The sequence below is a fragment of the Phalangium opilio genome, unplaced genomic scaffold, assembly GCF_054372755.1.
Source record: "Phalangium opilio isolate 3A_F unplaced genomic scaffold, DU_Popi_V2 ptg000017l_1, whole genome shotgun sequence".
Classification (NCBI taxonomy): Eukaryota; Metazoa; Arthropoda; class Arachnida; order Opiliones; family Phalangiidae; genus Phalangium; species Phalangium opilio.
In genome coordinates this window covers 1,070,395-1,090,307 of record NW_028324151.1, presented here as the reverse complement: position 1 = coordinate 1,090,307, position 19,913 = coordinate 1,070,395, and the positions used below count along the sequence as shown (strand labels likewise).

Genomic DNA, 19,913 nt, shown 5'->3' with positions numbered 1-19,913 from the left:
TGGCAAGTATTAATGGATAATGCACTCATGAAGATTGATATAATATGTATACAATATCAATTATTTATAAAAAAATCTTTAGTGCAAACTTGCCAGCGTTGGCAAATATTAATAAGTAATGTTTAACGTCATATTGCACTCACGAAGTTTGATATAATGTATTTAATTTTCTATCTAATATTAAGGATCGACCGAATTACTATTATCTTTCTTTGTTTTCCTTTAATTAAATGGTCACGAAGGCTTAGGTTATAGCAATTTGACTGCGTTTTCTGGGTCGAAGAATGCTAGTCTAAACTCCACCATGTAGCGGCTCTTAGAGTTTTCTTTTAAATAAAGCGAGGTCAACCGGTTTTTCTCTTCAACTTTGTGAATTTTTACGCTCTGAGTTTTATTTAACAAAGTAAACTTCTTAATCTTACCTGACTCCGGTAGTATTTTGCTTTGAAAACAAGGTAGAATTTAAACAAAAGTTGCGGGCACGCGATGGTCATACGGTATTGATTTAGTTCCATACTGTACTACTGTTATGGGTTGACGTTTATCGCGTCTTTGTTGCAAAGGTAATCGGTGGTCAGTATTAATTCCTCGAAAGTATGAATAAAGTTCGATTTGGTGTTTTTGAAGTAAGTATTAAACTTAATTTAAAATCAGGGATTTAGTTAATGTGGTAATTATGTAGCTCAAACCCTGGACGGAAGTAGAAAAGGGGCTTGATGGTGAAATAAAACTTAAAGGATTTTTATTACCATTCTTTAACTTCTTGGTTTCTTCGGCGAAGCTAGGGTATAAGTAAAAATCCTTAGTTACGAACTTCGTTAATTGAAAAGCTTATTTTTTAGGGCTAATTTGTCATTGGCTACTACAACTGGTGTACCTGATAATTCCGGCCAATGGAATGGAGCTTTAGGAATGGTTTTCCGCAACGTAAGGGCCCATAAAGTATTGATCTCTGATTGCTAGTCTTCTAAATTTATTATACTCGTAACAGGAAGTGGACATAATATTACCATCTATATTTCTTAATGAACAACGATTTACTGTTGGGAATATCACGCCCATAGTGGGAATGGTTCCCTACACTGTTCTGGCGAGCACATTCACATCAGGGCGTCCAACATCCGAATTTTTCTCCTTGAAAACTGTCCAAGTTGAGGTATTGCCCTTTTAAATTCCGACCTTTACCAAGACTTTAATGATATTTTCATTGTAGGTCTGGGTTTGTATGATTGTTTTCTCAATTCTACTGGCAATAATTTACCGATTGACACATCGAGTTGAAATCGAGATAGAGAAACTAAAATTTAAAATCATTAAGAAAAATAGTATCGGTTATTTAGAAATGATCCTAACATTTTTAGCATTTTTAATTTTAAAAGGTAAACGGTTTTTGTTTTAAATTAATCCTTAAATTAATTGAGTGCCTTCTTCCAAGTGGTGCCCATCAAGGAATTTCAAATACGCGCGTCTATTGGACGGCGAACGATTCGATTTATTTGGATGTTTGGATCTGTTTTAATTACGGCTATTATTTGCTCCTCGATTATTTCGCACCTGGCAAAGACCAGTGACGATAAAGTGAATAGTCTGACGGACATTTTGAAATATCCCAATCTCAAACCCGTCGTGCGCGCCAATAACTTCATCTCGAGAATAATCAAAGTGAGTTTGAATGTAATTTGTTAAACCGTGATACTTCTCCAATCTATCCGAATTTAGGATTCGGATAACGATAATATGAGGAACTTATGGAAACAAATAGTTCGTACCGGTGGAGCTGTGCCTATTAAGGAATTCAGTACCAAGCCCCGAATTGAAGACGTTTTGAATTTCAACGCGGTCTTAATTGAAAGAGTTCCATTTCTGTCTGAAATTATGAAAAACAATTGTAACGCGGATACCCAGTTCTACTTGGCTAAGAAAGACTTCTTACACGTTCTCGCGGCTGTCGTCATTCGAAGGGGACTTCCCGATGTCTTCAAGAATGATGTTTGTAACAGGTGAGTTGAAAAACTACCCAGATTTCCTTTAAAATCGTCTATTAATTATACACGTTTAGAGTTTTATGGTACTGGCAAGCTGGACTGATGCAACGAGATTGGAACGGTCCTCCTCAACCGCCGAGTTGCGTCGAATGGAGCGATAATTCCGAAAAAAGTAAAGCGATTAGTGCCCAGGATTTATCAATTTGTTTCAGACTCTGGAAAAGTGGCGTTATCGCTTCGCTCTTGTCTTTGGTTATGGAGTTACAAGTTTCGATGTATTTCCGAAGATAACCCTTCTTGTCAAATTCCACTGAACTTCCCTAGTTAATGTAGTTCTATGGATATACAATCAGGGTTATTTCCCCGGGTGCGTCCTTAACGAAGATGAAAATGTACTTAGTAAGTTCTGGAACCAAGTTCCTTCAGGCTAAGAAAACTTTTGTTCCGATTTACTTTATTTTCAATCTGTGTACAATACATGAATGTTGCGTGATAAAAATAGCCCCTATCTAATTTCTTGGTGTACATTGTCACTAAGATCTACAAAGATGGAGACATTGTTTCTTGGGTGAGAGCGTGCGTGTTAAGCTTTCTAGCTTGTCTCGATGAATTTTTTCTTTAACGTGACATCTGATAGGTCTTCCATCCCAGCATTAATTCCATGAAAAACATGGCGATGCAAATCATTTGCGCCCAAAATGCGAGGTAAAAGACACCAGCCACGGCGAATATGCTCAAATCGGACACCGTCTTCATTGGACGATCCCATTTGACCAAATCCATGGCATAATCACTCGGGAAATCACAATAATTTATCGCTTTCGTCTCGAAAAACATGAGCATCCTGTAATAATCAAATCAAAGTGCTTGCGATTTAATAATTTTCAAAAATGACGCATTTCAACTCTCGTACCCTTTTTGGTAATTTTCACGAAAAAGCGGGTTGCTGAAAAAAGATGAATTGGCGGGAAAGACAACATAGTCGCTTTTAAGCGCTTTGGAAAAATAGAATCCATCGAATTTGGATTTCCATTCGCTCATCACGTCCATGTTTTCCGAAAGAACGAAACCAAAAGCGAAAGATAAAAATAGTTTGTTCAAAATCAAGGCTTTCTTTCCACCCAGAATTTCCCCATAAATGTCCGTTGAAACCAGGTCGAACGTTTCAACAAAATTCTCCTCATTCAAATTATTTTTCATCCAGTTATCGAGCTCTTTGTCTTGCTTGGCCTAAATGCGGGACATTGATCATTTATGACGCAACCAAATTGGAACTGTAACAAACAAAGGAACTGTTACTCTATTGTTGAGATAGATGTGAACCAATCCGTCTTTGATAATAAGTGGTTGGACATTGGCGTGTCTCTGGGCGTATTGAAGATCTTGGAACGTCTCGATGAAGAAATATTTCTCGTTGAAGAAGTCAGATTTGAGAAAACAACTCATGAGAAACCCGATAAAGGTGACGCCGATCACCCAAAACGCGTACGCCAGACGCTCGCAAATACCCTCCAATTGGCCAGGGTACGCTATGAGACGCGAGAGAAAAAGTATTTCCCTAAATAATTGCTAATTTGAAAAGATGAAATTACGTACGCTCAAAGAAAAATACGGAAAAGACATCCCATAAAACTCTTAGATATCGCGTCATGACTTCACTCAATTTACTTCGTGGCTTTGTTATGATTGAATGACACAATTTACGAGTCAATAATAATGAAACGACAACGGCGAAAAGACAAATGCCAACAGCGGACTGGAAATATAATCGATTATAAGTTTGTCTTTACACGAACGTCATCCCAACAAGATATACCATGAAATCCATTGACAAGAATGAGAGCGAAGTTGACAGAGTCAGTTTCGGTGCCGCCGACAATATGATCGTCTCTGTGGAGTCATATAAACCACTGGAAATGAATCCTTTTACGTTTTCTAAAATGGAAATATCCACTGGAACAATGACGACGTCCACACTCTGCAAAAATTGCTCAGAAAAATAAATACCACTTAATGACAGGGGGTTTTAGCGTTGCTTACCTTTTGTAATTCTTCACCCTTAATAATATCTAAGAGGTCCGTGTAACTTAACCTTGCGTCACGAGCTCTATTGAAAGAAAACTTGACTTGAGAAAATCGTCGCTTTTTCAAACGCCATGAACCATTTACGTGTAATTATGAAGTTGTTGCGCAAATTCCATGGCATCATAAACTTTTTTCTTTTGTTGCGGCAATTGTTCCATCTCCTGTGAAAGATAATCATTATTATCGAAAAACACAATTTGAATCTTAAGTTGATATTTTATAAATACTTCAAGGACTCCGTAATTGATAACGAGTGGTTCCGTAAATCTGTTGTGAAAGAAAATAATGAATAAAGTATTTGATTTTCTCGGTTATTTCCAATAGACAAAGTTCACGCACTTGTACTTGAAAAATCTATCGGGAAAGACATTCTCATATTTAGCAGTGACAACCGACATTGTTAATATTCTTCCACTCAATGAACTATTCACAGTTTCGCGTACAAACTCTAATGAAGCTATGAAGTAAGCTATTTTATTGAGCGACTCGAATAGATTATTCCCCAACATGCGGCAGTTTTCCCACGACTCACTCGGCCATGCCATGTAATAATTGCTTACTGTAAATGTTACGGTGACTTTTACAACAATAAGGCGTTGCCCTATACATATTATGCGAGGAAATATTTTTTAGACTAACAAAATTGATATGCAAAACCAAAAATAAGTTTCCTATCAGTTAAATTTTTATGAAAGGAAAATACTTCACGACTTTAGTGTCGCTCCTTCGACTACGAATTGATCATAGCTCACCTGTCTTCATCGTCAATTGGGATTGTTCTACTCGATTGTTGAGGATTTAGGGATATATTGATGAACTTGTAGGGTAATTACGTCCACGGTTAAAATTCCGATAACCCCTGAAGCTTTCGATTTTTTTCGGTGTCGTCGGTATGATTTTTGAAATAATTTTAAAATGAGGGGAGGTATGTTCGACGTATTTTAGAGTTTCGCTCCTCAATTGACTCACCATTTACGTCATACCCGATTCCTGTTTAAAAAATAAAGAGCTCTAGCTACGGTTATAACGTACGCGTCATCGCTCTTGTCTTTACACAGTTACAAATTTCGCTGCGTTTCGGATATTCTCATCAAAAGCTTCCTAAATTACCGGAATTAAAGTACTTCTATGGATATGCAATCAGGGTTATTTCTCCTGGTGTGTTCTAATTGAAAACAAAAATATACTTACTAAGTTCTAGAACCAAGTTTCTCCAGACTGAGAGAAGTTTTAACAAAATAATGAGAAATCTTTTCGGATCATACAACATTTTCACTCAACTAGATGAATGAACTTGAGTCGCGTATATTTAATATGGATGAACAGTTTCCACAACATAGGTGGCAAGAATAAAACTTGCCGCTCCCTTAGAATTCATGGGACACATTAAGCAGATGGATTTAATATTTTCACTCTATACGACGCAAAAGCGTCCGGTAATTTCGGCAAAACATTCTCGAAGCGACCAGTAAGAAAGCCATCAAATTGTTCCGATTTACTTTATTTTCTAATGCGTGTACAATAAGTGAATGGTGCGTGATAAATATAGCCCGGATCTAGTTTCATAGCGGATTTGGTGTACACACATTACTTCATCGTTCGCGACAAACTTTCTAGCTTCTCGATGAATTTCTACGACGTGGCATCTGACAGGTCTTCCATGCCAGCATTAATTCGATGAAAAACATGACGACGCAAATCGTTAGCGCCCATAATGTGATGTAAAAGACACCAGCCACGGCGAATATGTTCAAATCAGACACCGTCTTCATTGGACGTTCCCATTTGACAAAATCCATGGCGTAATCACTCGGGAAATCATAATAATTCAACGCTTTCGTCTCGAAAAACAGAAGCATTCTGAAATAATCAAATCTAAGATCTTGTAATTTTATAGTTGTCAAATCGACGAACATGTATTCTCGTACCCTTTTTGGTAATTTTCACGAAAAAGCGGGTTGCTGAAAAAAGATGAATTGGCGGGCAAAACAACGTAGTCGCTTTTAAGTGCTTTCGAAAAATAGAATCCATCGAATTTGGATTTCCATTCGCTCATCACGTCCATGTTATCCGAAAGAACGAAACCAAAAGCGACAGACAATAATTGTTTGTTCAAAATCAAGGCTTTGTGACCACCCAGAATTTCCTCGTAAATGTCGGTCGAGGCCGTATCAAAAAATTCACAAAAATTCTCCTCTTTCAAACTATTTTTCATCCAGTTATCGAGCTCTTCATCTTCCTTGGCCTAAATGGGGAATATTGATCACTTATGACACCACCGAACAGGAATTATAAGAAACGAGCCAACGCTTACTCTATTGCTAAGATAGTTGTAAACCAACCCGTCTTTGATCAAAAGTGGTTGGACATTGGCCTGTCTCTGTGCGTATTGAAGATCTTGGAACGTTTCGATGAAGAAATATTTCTCGGTGAAGAAGTCTGATTTGAGGAAACAACTCATGAGGAACCCGATGAAGGTGACACCGATCACCCAAAACGCGTACGCGAGCCGCTCGGAAATACCCACCAATTCCTCAGGGTACGCTACAAGGAGAGAGACAAAATGTATTTCCCTAAATAACTGCTATTTTGAAAATTACTTACGTTCGAAGAAAAATACGGAAAAGACATCCCATAAAACTCTTAGATATCGCGTTATTGCTTGAGTTAATTTGCTTCGTGGCTTCGTTACGATTGCGTGCCACAACTTGCGAGTCAATAACAATGAAACGACAACGGCGAAAAGACAAATGCCCACAGCGGACTGGAAATACAATCGATTATAAGTTTGAACTTACGCGTACGTCATCTTGATAAGATGTACCATCAAATCCATTGACAAGAATGAGAGCGAAGTTGACAGAGTCAGTTTCGGCGCCGCCGACAATATGATGGTATCGGTAGCGTCAAAAAAACCACTGGAAATTAATCCTTTCACTTTGTCCACATAGGAAATATCCATTGGAGCAATGACGACGTCCAAACTCTGAAAAATCACTCAGAAATTAAATTAATGCCAGCTAATGACGGGGTGTTTTAGCAACGATATTTCATTAACCTCCTACAATCTAGTGGGATTTCTCCCGCGGGGATGTTAAAAGTCTGTAGCTTACGGTTTCTAATTCTTCACCCTTGGTAAGATCTACGAGGTCCTTGTAACTTATCCTTGCGTGACGAGCGCTATTGAAAGAAAACTAATAGCCTTGAAAACACCAACGCTTTTTTCAAACGCTATGAACCATTTACGTGTAATTATGAAGTTGTTCGCCGTATTCGATGCAAGCATAAACCTTTTTCTTTTGTTGCGGCAGTTGATCCATCTCCTGAGAACGATAACCATTATTGAAAAAAACATGATTCGAACCCTAAGTTGATATTTTATAAATACTTCAAGGACTCCGAAATTGATGACGAGTGGTTCCCTAAATCTGTTTTTAGAGAAAATAATGAATAAAGGATCTGATATTCTCGGTTATTACCAATGGATAAGGTTCACGCACTTGTACTTGAAAAATCTATCGGGAAAGACATTTTCATATTTAGCAGTGGCGGCCGACATTCTTGAACTCCAGCTACGCAATGAGCTATGCGCAATATCGCATACAAGCTCTAGTGGAACTGTGTATTAAGCTATTTTATTGAGCGACTTGAGTAGATTATCGCCAACATAACGTAGTTTTCCCACGACTGACGCGACCATGCCATGGCATAATTGTTTACTGTAAATGTTGGCGTTACCCTATATGAAACGCTTGGGTTAAGCGGGTCATACACCAAAACCATGGTAACGACTAACAAAATTGATATTCAAACCTGAAAATAAGTTTCCGTCCAGTTAACGTTTTCAAAAAGAAAAATATTTTACGTGACTTTAGTGTCGCTCACTCGACTACGAATAGTTCAAAGCCCAACTTTATTCATAGTCAATTGGGATTGATGGATTCGATTATTGTGGATTTAAAGATTTATTAATAAACTTGCCTAGGTTAATGGTAATAGTTAGTATAGGGCGCTGCCGGTTAACTGTGGCATAGAGGCTAGCCACCACCTCCCTATGCATTGAAATCGTTACCCATTGCAATATAGCCCACTGGGTGTTATGGACTCGAAATAAAGCTAGATTACTATTATTAATAATAGAGTAATTACGTCCGCCGTGAAAATTATGATAACCCCGAAAGCGTTGGATTTTTTTTGGTTTCGTCGATATGATTTTTCATTTTTGAAACAATTTCGAAATGAGGTAAGGTGTGTTCGACGTATTTTAGAGTTTCGCTCCTCAATTAACTCGGCATTAACGTCATATCCGATTCCTGTTTAAAAATAAGGATCTATACGTTTATAACACGCACGTCATCGCTCTTGTCTTTACACAGTTACCAATCGCGCTGTGTTTCGGATGATAACCCTATATTCTCATCAAAAGCTTCCTAAATTACCCGAATTAATGTACTTCTTCTATGGATATGCAATCAGGGTTATTTCCCCAGGTGTGTCCTTAATGAAGATAAAAATGTACTAACTAAGTTCTAGAACCAAGTTCCTCCAGACTGAGAGAAGATACGAATGAACTTAAGTCGAGTAAGGTAGTTGGGTCGCGTATATTTAATATGGATGAACAGTTTCCCCGACATAGGTGGCAAGAATAAAGCTTGCCGCTCCCTTAGAATTCGTGGGACACATTAAGCAGATAGATTTAATATTTTCACTCTAAGACGCAAAAAGCGACCAGTAATTTCGTCAAAACATTCACGAAGCTAATGTAAGAAAGCCATCAAATTGTTCCGATTTACTTTATTTTCTAATGCGTGTACAATAAATGAATGTTGCGTGATAAAAATAGCCCGGATCTAGTTTCATAGCGTATTTGGTGTACAGACATTACTTCATCGTTCGCGACAAACTTTCTGGCTTCTCGATGAATTTCTACGATGTGCCAGCATTAATTCGATGAAAAACATGGCGATGCAAATCGTTAGCGCCCATAATGCGATGTAAAAGACACCAGCCACGGCCAATATGTTCAAATCAGACACCGTCTTCATCGGACGTTCCCATTTGACAAAATCTACGGCATAATCACTAGGGAAATCATAGTAATTCACCGCTTTCGTCTCGAAAAACAGAAGCATCCTGAAATAATCAAATGAAAGTTCTTGTCATTTTATAATTTTTAAGAGTGTTATAATAATGTTTATTGACAAATTTATAGGACGCATTCATATATTTTTTTTAAAAATGGTACTTAATTCGGTCTCGAGGGAATACTTTTTAAATGTCAAATAAATATACTTATTAATTTATAGCGAGCCATAACAATGCGCGCGCATTACGTGTTTTTGTTTAATCTATACTTTATTATACTATAATAGTTATTTATGCGTGACGTAATTGGTTTTTATATTCGGTACACTTTTTAGCAAGTGTCATTAACAAGGTGTGTGATATTATTACATTTTTATCAATTAAGGTTAGGTTCCCCATAGAAACAGGTGTGTTTTGGACCGAATTGATTGACCTACGAAGAAAGTTAATTTCTCCAAACAAAAGGTGATAAAAGCCGCTAAATATCCGAGGAATAAACCGTAGAAAACTTTTGTCAAATCGTAAAAGGCGATGTAACTGAGATTCATTATTTCTTTCGCTGGTTTCGGTGTTAATTTCACGTCATCCGAGTCCCATTTGTTGATCAGACCCGAAGACACTAAAATCCCTAACCTGTAAATCCGTAATTATTTAATTTACAGTCGATTGAGATAAAAACAAATTCCGCGATTACCAAAAATTAGCGGCGTATTTCCATTGAAAATTCTTGCGATACGCAACAGCTATATGTCCGACGTACAAGTTCTCAACGCCCCAGTGCAAGTCTTCGGATGGCCAATGATAATTCTTTAAAGATACTTGCTTTTGAGTGAAGAGTCGTTCGGCCAAGAGAGCGAATTTTGACGTCGAAATGCGATCCGGAATCTCATCGTGTTTTTTCGGAGCTACGAAGCCCGCTTTGTTCGTCGAATCGGCGAAAATCTTCAAATGTCCCGATTTTGCCGACTTGCGAATTATAAATTCTTCATTGGCTAATTAATTACCAAGCTATTGATGGCTAAAAACGTTAATTACCATTACTGCCTTTTCAATTGAGTCACCTTCCAAGCTGCTAACGACGTAACCATCCTTAATGACGGCGTTAACCAAATCATCTATTGTATTAATCGGTTTTGAAATTGGTGATACGCTGGTAGTTGACGTTATGACGCATTCGTAGATTTTAGTTAAGCACCCGGTGAAAATGACAACCGTCATTAAAGACAACCAAACCCGTGACTTATTCTCGATACGTTTAAAATTCAAATCTTCAAACAGTATCAGTGTCAACCGCTAACAATTACAATTCCTTCGTCTAGAAGAAACAATTACTTACCTTGACGCAGCAAAATCGCTACGATCGTGCCTATCTCTAACGTTTCATTCCTTGTGAATTTCAAAAGCTTGGCTAATCGGCTCAAACAGTAAGTAAATGCCAGGAAGCCGAAAAGTAACAACCATACATCTAAAGACATGGCATCGGCCACGAAGAAGGCGTTAATTTCCGTGGCCGGTTCTTTGGTCAAAAAGGTGATTTCGTCGTAGGTGTACGGATATGAAAAGTCGACGTAACAGGCCCTGTAAGTTGACGCGGTTACCGACGAAATGCCAATGTCAGCGTCCTGAAAATGGACGGGTTATTTATTGTGTTGTAGGCTCGAGTTGTAGTTGGAGTCTTAATTACTTTTCGCGCTAAGAATCCTATTAGTCCAGTGCAATTACGTTCATCGTCGCAATTCCCCCATATTTGATCTTTTGGAGTTAAGATTTCGTAACTGAAATACATTTTTCTATAACTTTGAAAATCTAACCTAGAACTCTGATGCCTTTAATATTACTTGAACCCTATTTTCTCCGATAAAACTTGTAAGATTTGAAAATCCCTTCCCTTGAAACGGGTTCCGCCGTCCAATAAGAGGAAAGATGGACTCTGCCAACAATAACATAACGATTAAACACGCCATTGAACTTCCAGAACGTCGCGATACTTGGGTTTACGAGATAAGCGTCGAAATACGCGTCCAAGAAAATTACTTAATGAAGAACGTAACATGTACTCACGTTCAACGCAACGACTTTTAACGTGAAGTTTTTACTCGAATCCATTAGAGCCTTTGCGATGCGAGCATTTCCTAAGACATTCTAAACATTTGCAGGACAATTTCTCGTCTGTGTAGTATACGTGTCCCAAAAAAGAAAACACCGTATAAAACGCGGAAGGTTTTTTCAACTAAAGTTTGTCTTTAGATACCATTTGATTAATGGTTACAATACCTATGGGGAATTTAACAGCTTTAGTGCAACCATGGAGTTACCAAAAAGGAATAGAAAATGCACGGTTGATTTTGAAATTTTGCCCGAGTTATTATAGTTGCTTATAAAATCCCTTTTCACCGTATTCTCTATGAAGTTTCTCACGTAAACTTTCGCAGCTTTTATTGATTTTCTTGACTACGTTGTTATGCATTATTTATGGCGGGAAGAAATGGATCTCTTTGTTCACCTCGGGTCCTCGGTCTTTTTCTTATAGCTAGATTTTCAAACGGTACATTATCGTCATTAATATATCGCGACACATTTTAGAAACACGTCTATACACTTTAACAATTTTAAATGAGTTCACGATGTAAAGAAAATAGCTTCAATATGATATCGAGAACTTGGTCGAAACTGGACATTGTTAAATAATTTCAAATCTTCTCTTTCGCATTGTCGAATTTGTATTAGCGTAATAATAGGTTTTCAATGTAAAAATTTACCTCTTTTGAGATATGATATTCGTAGGACAGAAAGGGCTACCTATTAGGCAACCTATTTTTCTTAGTCCCGTATTACTTTCATACATTTTTGGTGCGGCTAATGGTGTCGCCTTATTAAGAAACAATTTCCGTTCTAAAATATTTCTTCCCTTTCTTTTTTTAAGTTGACGCGAAATTCTAGCTAAGACGGAATAATTTTATTAGAAAATAAGCGTCCACGGACGGGGTCAGCAATCAACTTTACACCAAAAAGGGGCAGACGCTCGTAAATATCACGCTTAATTAATGTTCTCTTTTATTTTAAGGCCGCTCGCTCGCTTCTTGTTTCGTCGCTAATTTAAAAAAACTACGCCCCCAAAAATGCCATTGAAAGCCCACGAAAGAACGGCTCCCATAAATAATAGTTTCCCTCGTGACTTTCTCTAGACGGATGTCTCTTTCTTCATTCGCGAATTTATGAAAGCTATAGATGATGATTCTTCTTTGAGCGATTTGATCTCAAAGATTGAGTCATAGTCAAACGTACCCTAAGAGGTTCGAGAAATTATATAGAAATCTTTAACGTCTGTCACTTCAACACCGTCCGCCTATTAGGTGAGTAATATATAGACTTGTAAGAATGGTTATAGATTTACGAATAATAAGTGAGAATGACATTCATAATTTGGTTTTGAGAGAAATTAAATTTCTGTTCATCTTCACGTGGATTTTACTCGAGTAGATTGAGGTTCATATCTGTCACTTAATAAATTCGAATTATTTTTACATAAATGGTATCCAGCTGCTTAAATAGGGATTAAGGATCAATTCCTCGCATTATTAACATAAAACGAGTGTTACATGTTTGACCGTCAATCGAGGATTGAACTTCATTCCGGGAATATATTCCCCTTTGATATTTTATAACAAAACCTGGGAAAGTATATCAAAATTCAAAGCGACTCTACGGGGTTTGTCAAAATAAATTAGGTTTTTTTTTGGAAAAGTAGGTCATTCAAAAGAAGCGTAAATAATTTTCTAGTTCAAATTAAACATTTGAGGTCATAAACTAGATAACTCGAAATAATAATTTAGACTCTCTATTTTGTCTCTCTGGCACTTTTGGCAATTATAATTACGATCCTCGGCGTTAACTATACTACCGGTACACAGTACTCGCCACTTGTTTGTCTATAGAACGTCGCGTTGCTATCTAGTCAGTTTCCAAACAGATGTTCGTCGCGTGTATAAAGTCGACGGTGCCGTGAAAGAAGTTTCCTAAGTTAATTGATTCGGATTTATGACCAAAGAGGTGAGAGGTTGATTGTGATATATTAACAATGGTCAAATCTGAGCCAATTCTATTAAAGTAAATCCCCGATTATTAAGAGTCTTAAAATCCAACGCGGTAAGGTTACTACTTCGTTCTTAGCTCAGATTAAGAACTTTTGATCGATTTATTTAAATTCAAAATATTAAAGCTCCAAGCATTTGGCAAAACATTTATCTAATGTTAATACTTCCGCGTTATCACGTTACGATTATATTTGTTTGCTGTAGTTCATTTCCGTTTATGGAATCATCCCACCTGCAATGACCAAAATATCACTCTAACTCATCAATATTAGCTTTCATTCATTCCTTTATAGCGCCAGTTTACAATTTGTTTGTGAGTAGATGGTCATCTCGACCCATGGCTTAACCTCTTTGATTAGTAGCCTTGGTTAATTTTTTTTTTTTTTGTTCTTTTACCACCTATTTATTTCTTACAGCTGATAGATGGGAATAATTGAAATTTTATAAAACATTTCAGTTTTTTATCATGAAAAATAACATATTGAAAAGCGAAGTTGACAAGAGAGATTTCCGTGTGGTTCCAGCTTCTTTCCCAAATTCCGATGAACGATACAATACATTAAGCAGCGAAGCTCATTTAGTTAGGTAAATCATTATTTACCTATGCAAAAATACAACTGATTATTTCAAGCGAAAAAAAATAATTAAGGCAGGTGTAAAAGACCATTAATTTATGCCACTATATTTTCGTTATGCAATAAGAGCTTGGAAAATACATTCATTTATTTCAAATTTTGGTACGACATTAATTTATGTGCCACAATTTTTATTTTGAATTTTTTTAAAAGCATCGATGACTGTCCTCCTAAAAAACAAAAGCAAAGCGTTCCTTTCTTTAAATTGGTAATTCCCTTTTAATTAATTTAAAAAAAAATTATTTATTTTCCATGAAATATTTTCTCTATACGAATAAATAGTTCCGATTCGCCTCCACTCGTGATCGCGTTTTATTGGTGACGAGTTGCGCGGTAGCCGTCATCGGGGGACTGATCATTCCTATGATACTGGGATGTTTTTCGAGCGTCTTTCAAAACTTCGTCGACTTGGGTCTCGAAAGATGGGCTCCGTTCAATTGCGAGCAGATGGAGTTTTTCCAAGGAATTTTAGACAGCGGAGGTGACCTTCGCTTCGCTCTTAGGCTTTTTGGAATTAACGACACGAAAACAATGTAAGAAATATATACGCCTTCTCCGGGCAAATTGAATTATAAGTTGGCAAAATGCCCTCTGGAACATCGCGATGTAACTCCATTTAGCTTTGCCAATAACCCCCGGTTCTCTTTAAGATAACGCGTTTGATCTCGCCGTGTTTGTAGGCCAAGATATCTATCTACTTTTAAGGCCTCCTTCTTAACAATTTCAATTACCATTTGCAGAAGTCGGCAAATGGTATCGTTACTAAGAGTGCTCAATATTCCACCGGGAAAGGAAGATGCCACCGTTGAAATTCCTCCCTTAACGTAAGACCCCTTCAAAGTATTTAAATAAAAGTTTTAAAATTAATTCAGTTAATTATTTTAGGGACAATTTCGCCTATCCTCAAGACGTTTTAGACTCTATTCGAGACGAACTGATGTCCCGCGTCAGTAAAACGTGCATGAAGATGTTAATTCTGGCGGTGACCCAATTGGTCCTGCTTTATATCACCGTTTCATTCGCGAATTTATCAGCGGCCAAGCAAGGTTTTAGAATAAGATCTTCCTTCTTAAGGTCAATACTTCGGCAAGAAATTGCCTGGTTCGATAAAAATCATTCCGAAAATTTTGCTGTCAATATAACGAAGTACGTCAAGTTCGTGGTAAAAGTCGGATAACTTTGACACCATCTGCGACGAACTTTAACCTTTGTGTCTGTTTCTCTCAGTTCATTGGATGTAATACAGGAAGGATTAGGGGAACGATTAACTTTGACTATTCATTTCGCCGCTACTGGTATCTTCTGCATCGTTGGGGCTTTTGTCAGCGGATGGAGGTTGAGTCTTGTGGTGACAGCCCTAATGCCTTTTGTGTGTCTCGCAGCGGCACTGGCGTCCAAAGTGAGCTGAAATATTAATTAAATCCATCCCTAAAACGTCTTTGAATTTTTCTTCTTCCGGTCTTTGTTTAATAGTACCAAAGCGTATTTATACGCAAAGAAATGGCGGGGTACAGTAAAGCCGGTGGAATCGCCGAAGAAGTCCTCTCTGGAATTAGAACTGTCTTGGCTTACAACGGCGAGAAAAAAGAATTGGAAAGATACGTAACTAATCTAAGACAAACGAAAGAAAGGGGTATTAAAGGAAGCGTGGTCTTGGGTGTCGGATACTCCGTCATTTGGTTCCTTACCTACGGAAGTTTCTCCTTGGCTTTGTGGTACGGGTCCAGATTGGTCATTGGAAGTCGGTGTGACGCTGATGAATTTACTTCCACAGAGATGTTAACTGTAAGAATCGTCGCTTCCGGTTTTTTTTGGAATATTACAGTTTCAGTTTTAATTAATTTACGTTCATAGGTGTTGTTACTGCTTCTTAACTGCGCGATTTGTATGAGTCAAACGTCGCTGAATTTTGAGGCATTCACAGCGGCGAGAGGGGCAGCCACGAAAATATTTGAAATCATTGACAGAGTAAATACTTTGCTTATTAAAGTTGTCCAATCAATTTATCAAGTTTTCCTATTTATTTAACCAAGGAACCGGATATAGACAGCAGTTCCAACGCGGGCGTAATGCTACAGACTGTTTATGGCCAGTTGGCATTTCGTAATGTGGTTTTCCAATATCCAATGAGACCGGATGTCTCGGTAAGCGTTACCTGTTCCGAAAATCGATTTTTACTGTGAAATAATAATTTTTATCGTAGGTGTTACGCGGTGTCACGTTTGAAGTCAATCCGGGAGACACCGTGGCTTTAGTCGGTTGCAGTGGAAGCGGAAAAAGCACGGTTGTTCATTTATTGCAGCGATTTTATGATCCGAGCAGTGGACAAGTTCTTCTCGATAACACTGACATCAGAAACCTTAATTTGGGATGGTACCGTGGGCTAATCGGTCTAGTAGGTCAAGAACCTTCTCTATTTGAAACTACGATAGCTGAAAACATCCGTTATGGTAATATGGATGCCTCGGACGGTGCTATAGTTCAAGCTGCCATTTCGGCCAATGCCCATGATTTCATTATGAAGCTTCCCAATGTAAGAAGTAATTTGAAACCAGTAAATCGGTACTTAAAGCTAGCCTAACCATTTTATAGCAATACAATACGTTGGTTGGTGAGAAAGGTGCGCAATTAAGTGGAGGTCAAAAACAACGAATCGCGATTGCCCGAGCTTTGGTTAGAAACCCCAAATTTTTATTGCTGGATGAAGCTACTTCCGCATTGGATTCCGTCAGTGAATCCTCGGTGCAAACTGCTCTTGAAACGGTATTTAAGATATTTCCCCGTTTAAAGTGATTGCTAATTTCCGTTCGATACGTAGGCTAGGAAAGGTCGAACAACCATTATAATCGCCCATCGTCTTTCAACTATTCGCAACGCGGACAAAATTATCGTTCTTAGAAAAGGAGTTGTCGAGGAAATTGGATCGCACGCCGAACTGATGGCTAAAGAGTCTCACTACTACAAGTTTGTTTGTTCGCAGGTAGATCCGCAATTACGTCTTAACGTTGAATTTGAACTTAAGCCTTTAGCATCCATTAGGCCGAACTGACTAAAGCTGGTGATAACAAATTAATGGAGATTATGAATATTGATGATGTCATTATAAATAATAATATAAATCAAAGTTTGGACGAGGCGTCTGGGTACAGAAAACATCGCAGACAGTCGTCTCTTCTGGATACAATCATGAGAATCTTGCCGATTGAAGTACTTGGCGTTAATTTTAAAATTAGATTTTTAGCAATTAAATTTCGTTAAAACGTTTTCTCAGGAACTAGCGGAGAAGAAAAAGAAGTCGTACGAGAACTTTCATCAACAAATACGTTTACTTAAACTTTGTCTTCCGGAATGGTACCTTCTCGTATTCGGTATTCTGGCTTCTGTGGTGATGGGCATGTCCTTTCCCGTTTTTGCCGTAATTTTCGGTGATTGCGTCAATGTGAGTACGCTTTTAACCACCGACTAACAATTAGGACGTTAAAATTTCCAACCTTGTTATCAGGTTTTAACCGCTTCGAAAAATACGGCATACCCAAAAATAAATAAGTACGTTCGTCAGATGTTATTCATAGGATCTGGGCACGCGGTCGCCGCCTTTCTTCAGGTAATTCAACGTGAACTGAGATTGTGAACTCTTCATAGAAAAAATGTTTGCATCTTTCAGAGTATCTTATACAGTGTAGCCGGCGAAAGACAGACACTTAGAGTTCGAAAGAAGGTTTTTCGCTCACTTTTGTCCCAGGTGGGTTTCTTTCCTTTTGGAATAATTAAGAATTTAAAACTTCTTGAAGGTAAACTAATTATATTGATTGAAGGATATCACGTGGTTCGATGACCCGAAAAATGCCACTGGCGCATTATGCGCCCGTTTGTCAATTGACGCTTCTAAAGTTCGTATCGCTACGGTTGATCGAATCAGCACTTTCACAAACGCCTTAGCAACTCTAGTCACGTGTTTCTACATTGTTTTCTCCTGGTCCACCGATCTTGGTTTAATCTTTCTTGGGTTTATGCCCCTCATCTTTATTAGCACCTATCTTAGCACTAGTATTTTTGGAAGTCACCATTTTCAGGAGAAGTTGTCCGAAGAAGGCGCGTCAAAGGTAATGACTTTGATAATTAAGAAACGCCTCAAGTAACTTAGTTTCTGGTTTAGACCGCGGTTGAAGCCATAAGTTGCATTCGAACCGTGACCTCGCTTCACCGCCAAGAAACTTTCACTAAGAAGTTCTTGAATAGTTTGAGAAAACCTTACAGGTATTTTATCAGAAGTTAATTTTTATTGGTTTACCAAGATTGAAAGTTAAAATTTGGTCTGTAGGAGCATCGGACGCACTGCTCATTTCAAAGCCCTCTCCTTTGGGTTCTCTCAAAGCACGATGTGTTTCGCCATAATCGCTTGCATCTACAGGGGTAGTTATATTGTCACAACGGGGAAACTCATTTTTAAAGGCTTGTTCACGTAAGTTCTATAATTAAACTCGATCTTAAACGTGACAATAGAACTTACTAAATTAATTTCAGTGTCAGTCAAGCTATTATTGTGGGAATTCTTGTATTCGGGCAAGCGTTAACCTACGCCCCTGAATATCAAAAAGCCAAACAATCCGCTGACAGAATTTTTGAGCTTCTTGACAGAAAAGTTAAGAAAAAAGAAGCTTATAATTCGGTTACTGGAGCGCTGCAAGTACGATTCAATTAAGTTTCTTTAGAGTTTTCAATTTGTTTTAATGTCTCTAATGTTTCAGACATTGGATACTGAAAAATACACTGGTGGTAAAAGTGTTCAGTTCTCAAACGTGCATTTTTCGTACCCTATGCGACCGGAAATCAAAGTTCTTCGAGGTTTAGATTTGTTTGTCCCGGCCAATCAAACTGTGGCACTCGTGGGAATGAGCGGTTGTGGTAAATCCACTTGCATTCATCTCTTAGAAAGATTTTACGACTGCAAAAAAGGAGAAGTTGTAGGTTTCGAATTTGAGCTTTACCATCTGTTTTTACGGTCTTGGTCACGATATCGTTACCTTTAGCTCGTAGAAAATATCAACGTTAAGGACTACAGCGTCCCCCACTTGCGTTCCATAATCGGACACGTCGGTCAAGAACCCGTGCTTTTGGGATACACTGTAGCCGAAAACATCGCGTACGGCGACAACGAAAGAAAAGTACCTCACGACGAAATAGTCGCAGCTGCTAAAACCGCCAACATTCACAATTTTATTTGCTCACTTCCTCAAGTAATGAAGAACCAATCTTCGGGTTGTTAAGATGAAAATTGATGTAACTGAACATCTTTCAGGGATACGAGACGCTTCTTGGTAACCGCGACAGTCACTTAAGTGGCGGTGAGAAGCAACGAGTTGCCATTGCCCGAGCTTTAGTCAGGAACCCCAAAATTCTGTTGTTGGATGAAGCAACGTCGGCCTTGGATTCGCAAAATGAAAAGGTATTACAATTTCAAACCGAATTTGTTTAAAAATTTTAAGCCTCTGGTCGTTTATAGATTGTTCAGGAAGCGCTGGACAAGGCGAGACTAGGACGGACGTGCATCGTTATTGCTCATCGCTTGTCAACTGTCCAAAACGCGGACTTAATCGCGGTCATTCAAGACGGAAAAGTCGTGGAAAAGGGGACGCACTTTGAACTTTTAGCGAAAAGAGCTCTCTATTATAAAATGTTCCGCATGCAAAACGACTCCAGAATCTTTTAAAACCAAAGACAGGAACTTCAGAACATGATCTCCCCGCAATTTCATTGGATTGATTGACAGCAATTTCAGAAGAATGGCAACGCCGCGACTAACTAACACTGACGGAGCGAGTGGATAATTTTATATCAATTACATTATCATTAAAGAAATTAAAGAAGCATATTCGTGCTAAAACCTATTATTTATTCATTTTTTTAGTATAATTACGTTTGATAATTCTATAATAAATATTTTAGGAATGATTTGATTTGATTTGATTATTTATTATTCAATCTGATGCAACGAAAGGCTTAAGTAAACCTCGAAACGTGTCCATTGA

The 19,913-nt window shown here is 38.0% G+C and overlaps 4 protein-coding genes across 5 annotated transcripts; 2 read left to right on the top strand and 2 right to left on the bottom strand.

Annotated features, from left to right (window-relative positions):
- The first annotated feature begins 107 nt into the window (after positions 1 to 107).
- Positions 108 to 2,498, top strand: LOC149702198 (uncharacterized). 2 transcript variants are annotated; one of them, XM_089865989.1, is made up of 9 exons: positions 108 to 497; positions 564 to 626; positions 683 to 786; positions 843 to 927; positions 992 to 1,156; positions 1,214 to 1,379; positions 1,436 to 1,662; positions 1,720 to 2,000; positions 2,060 to 2,498. In XM_089865989.1, the coding sequence occupies exons 2-9, from the start codon at positions 597 to 599 to the stop codon at positions 2,274 to 2,276; spliced, it is 1,275 nt and encodes a 424-aa protein (XP_089722115.1). In that variant the 5' UTR covers positions 108 to 497; positions 564 to 596; the 3' UTR covers positions 2,277 to 2,498. The 2 variants fall into 2 exon arrangements, with proteins under 2 accessions (XP_089722115.1, XP_089722114.1); XM_089865988.1 differs by having other exon boundaries at positions 488 to 626.
- Positions 2,499 to 2,552: 54 nt separating this feature from the next.
- On the bottom strand, positions 2,553 to 3,322 carry LOC149702197 (uncharacterized). The gene is made up of 2 exons (XM_089865990.1): positions 2,899 to 3,322; positions 2,553 to 2,829 (listed from the first exon to the last, which is right to left on the bottom strand). Exons 1-2 carry the CDS (start codon positions 3,183 to 3,185, stop codon positions 2,604 to 2,606), a joined length of 513 nt encoding a protein of 170 aa, XP_089722116.1. The 5' UTR covers positions 3,186 to 3,322; the 3' UTR covers positions 2,553 to 2,603.
- Positions 3,323 to 9,241: 5,919 nt separating this feature from the next.
- Positions 9,242 to 10,620, bottom strand: LOC149702196 (uncharacterized). The gene is made up of 4 exons (XM_089865760.1): positions 10,492 to 10,620; positions 10,191 to 10,423; positions 9,850 to 10,121; positions 9,242 to 9,788 (listed from the first exon to the last, which is right to left on the bottom strand). The coding sequence occupies exons 2-4, from the start codon at positions 10,371 to 10,373 to the stop codon at positions 9,542 to 9,544; spliced, it is 702 nt and encodes a 233-aa protein (XP_089721886.1). The 5' UTR covers positions 10,374 to 10,423; positions 10,492 to 10,620; the 3' UTR covers positions 9,242 to 9,541.
- A 3,092-nt stretch (positions 10,621 to 13,712) lies between these two features.
- On the top strand, positions 13,713 to 19,838 carry LOC149702195 (ATP-dependent translocase ABCB1-like). Its single transcript, XM_089865974.1, has 24 exons — positions 13,713 to 13,834; positions 14,038 to 14,092; positions 14,167 to 14,417; positions 14,625 to 14,708; positions 14,770 to 15,030; positions 15,112 to 15,283; positions 15,358 to 15,669; positions 15,739 to 15,852; positions 15,918 to 16,028; positions 16,088 to 16,417; positions 16,477 to 16,647; positions 16,703 to 16,864; positions 16,924 to 17,091; positions 17,156 to 17,323; positions 17,387 to 17,488; positions 17,549 to 17,626; positions 17,700 to 17,987; positions 18,041 to 18,141; positions 18,206 to 18,346; positions 18,409 to 18,571; positions 18,633 to 18,848; positions 18,915 to 19,121; positions 19,184 to 19,330; positions 19,388 to 19,838. Exons 1-24 carry the CDS (start codon positions 13,716 to 13,718, stop codon positions 19,592 to 19,594), a joined length of 4,128 nt encoding a protein of 1,375 aa, XP_089722100.1. The 5' UTR covers positions 13,713 to 13,715; the 3' UTR covers positions 19,595 to 19,838.
- Positions 19,839 to 19,913: the final 75 nt, after the last annotated feature.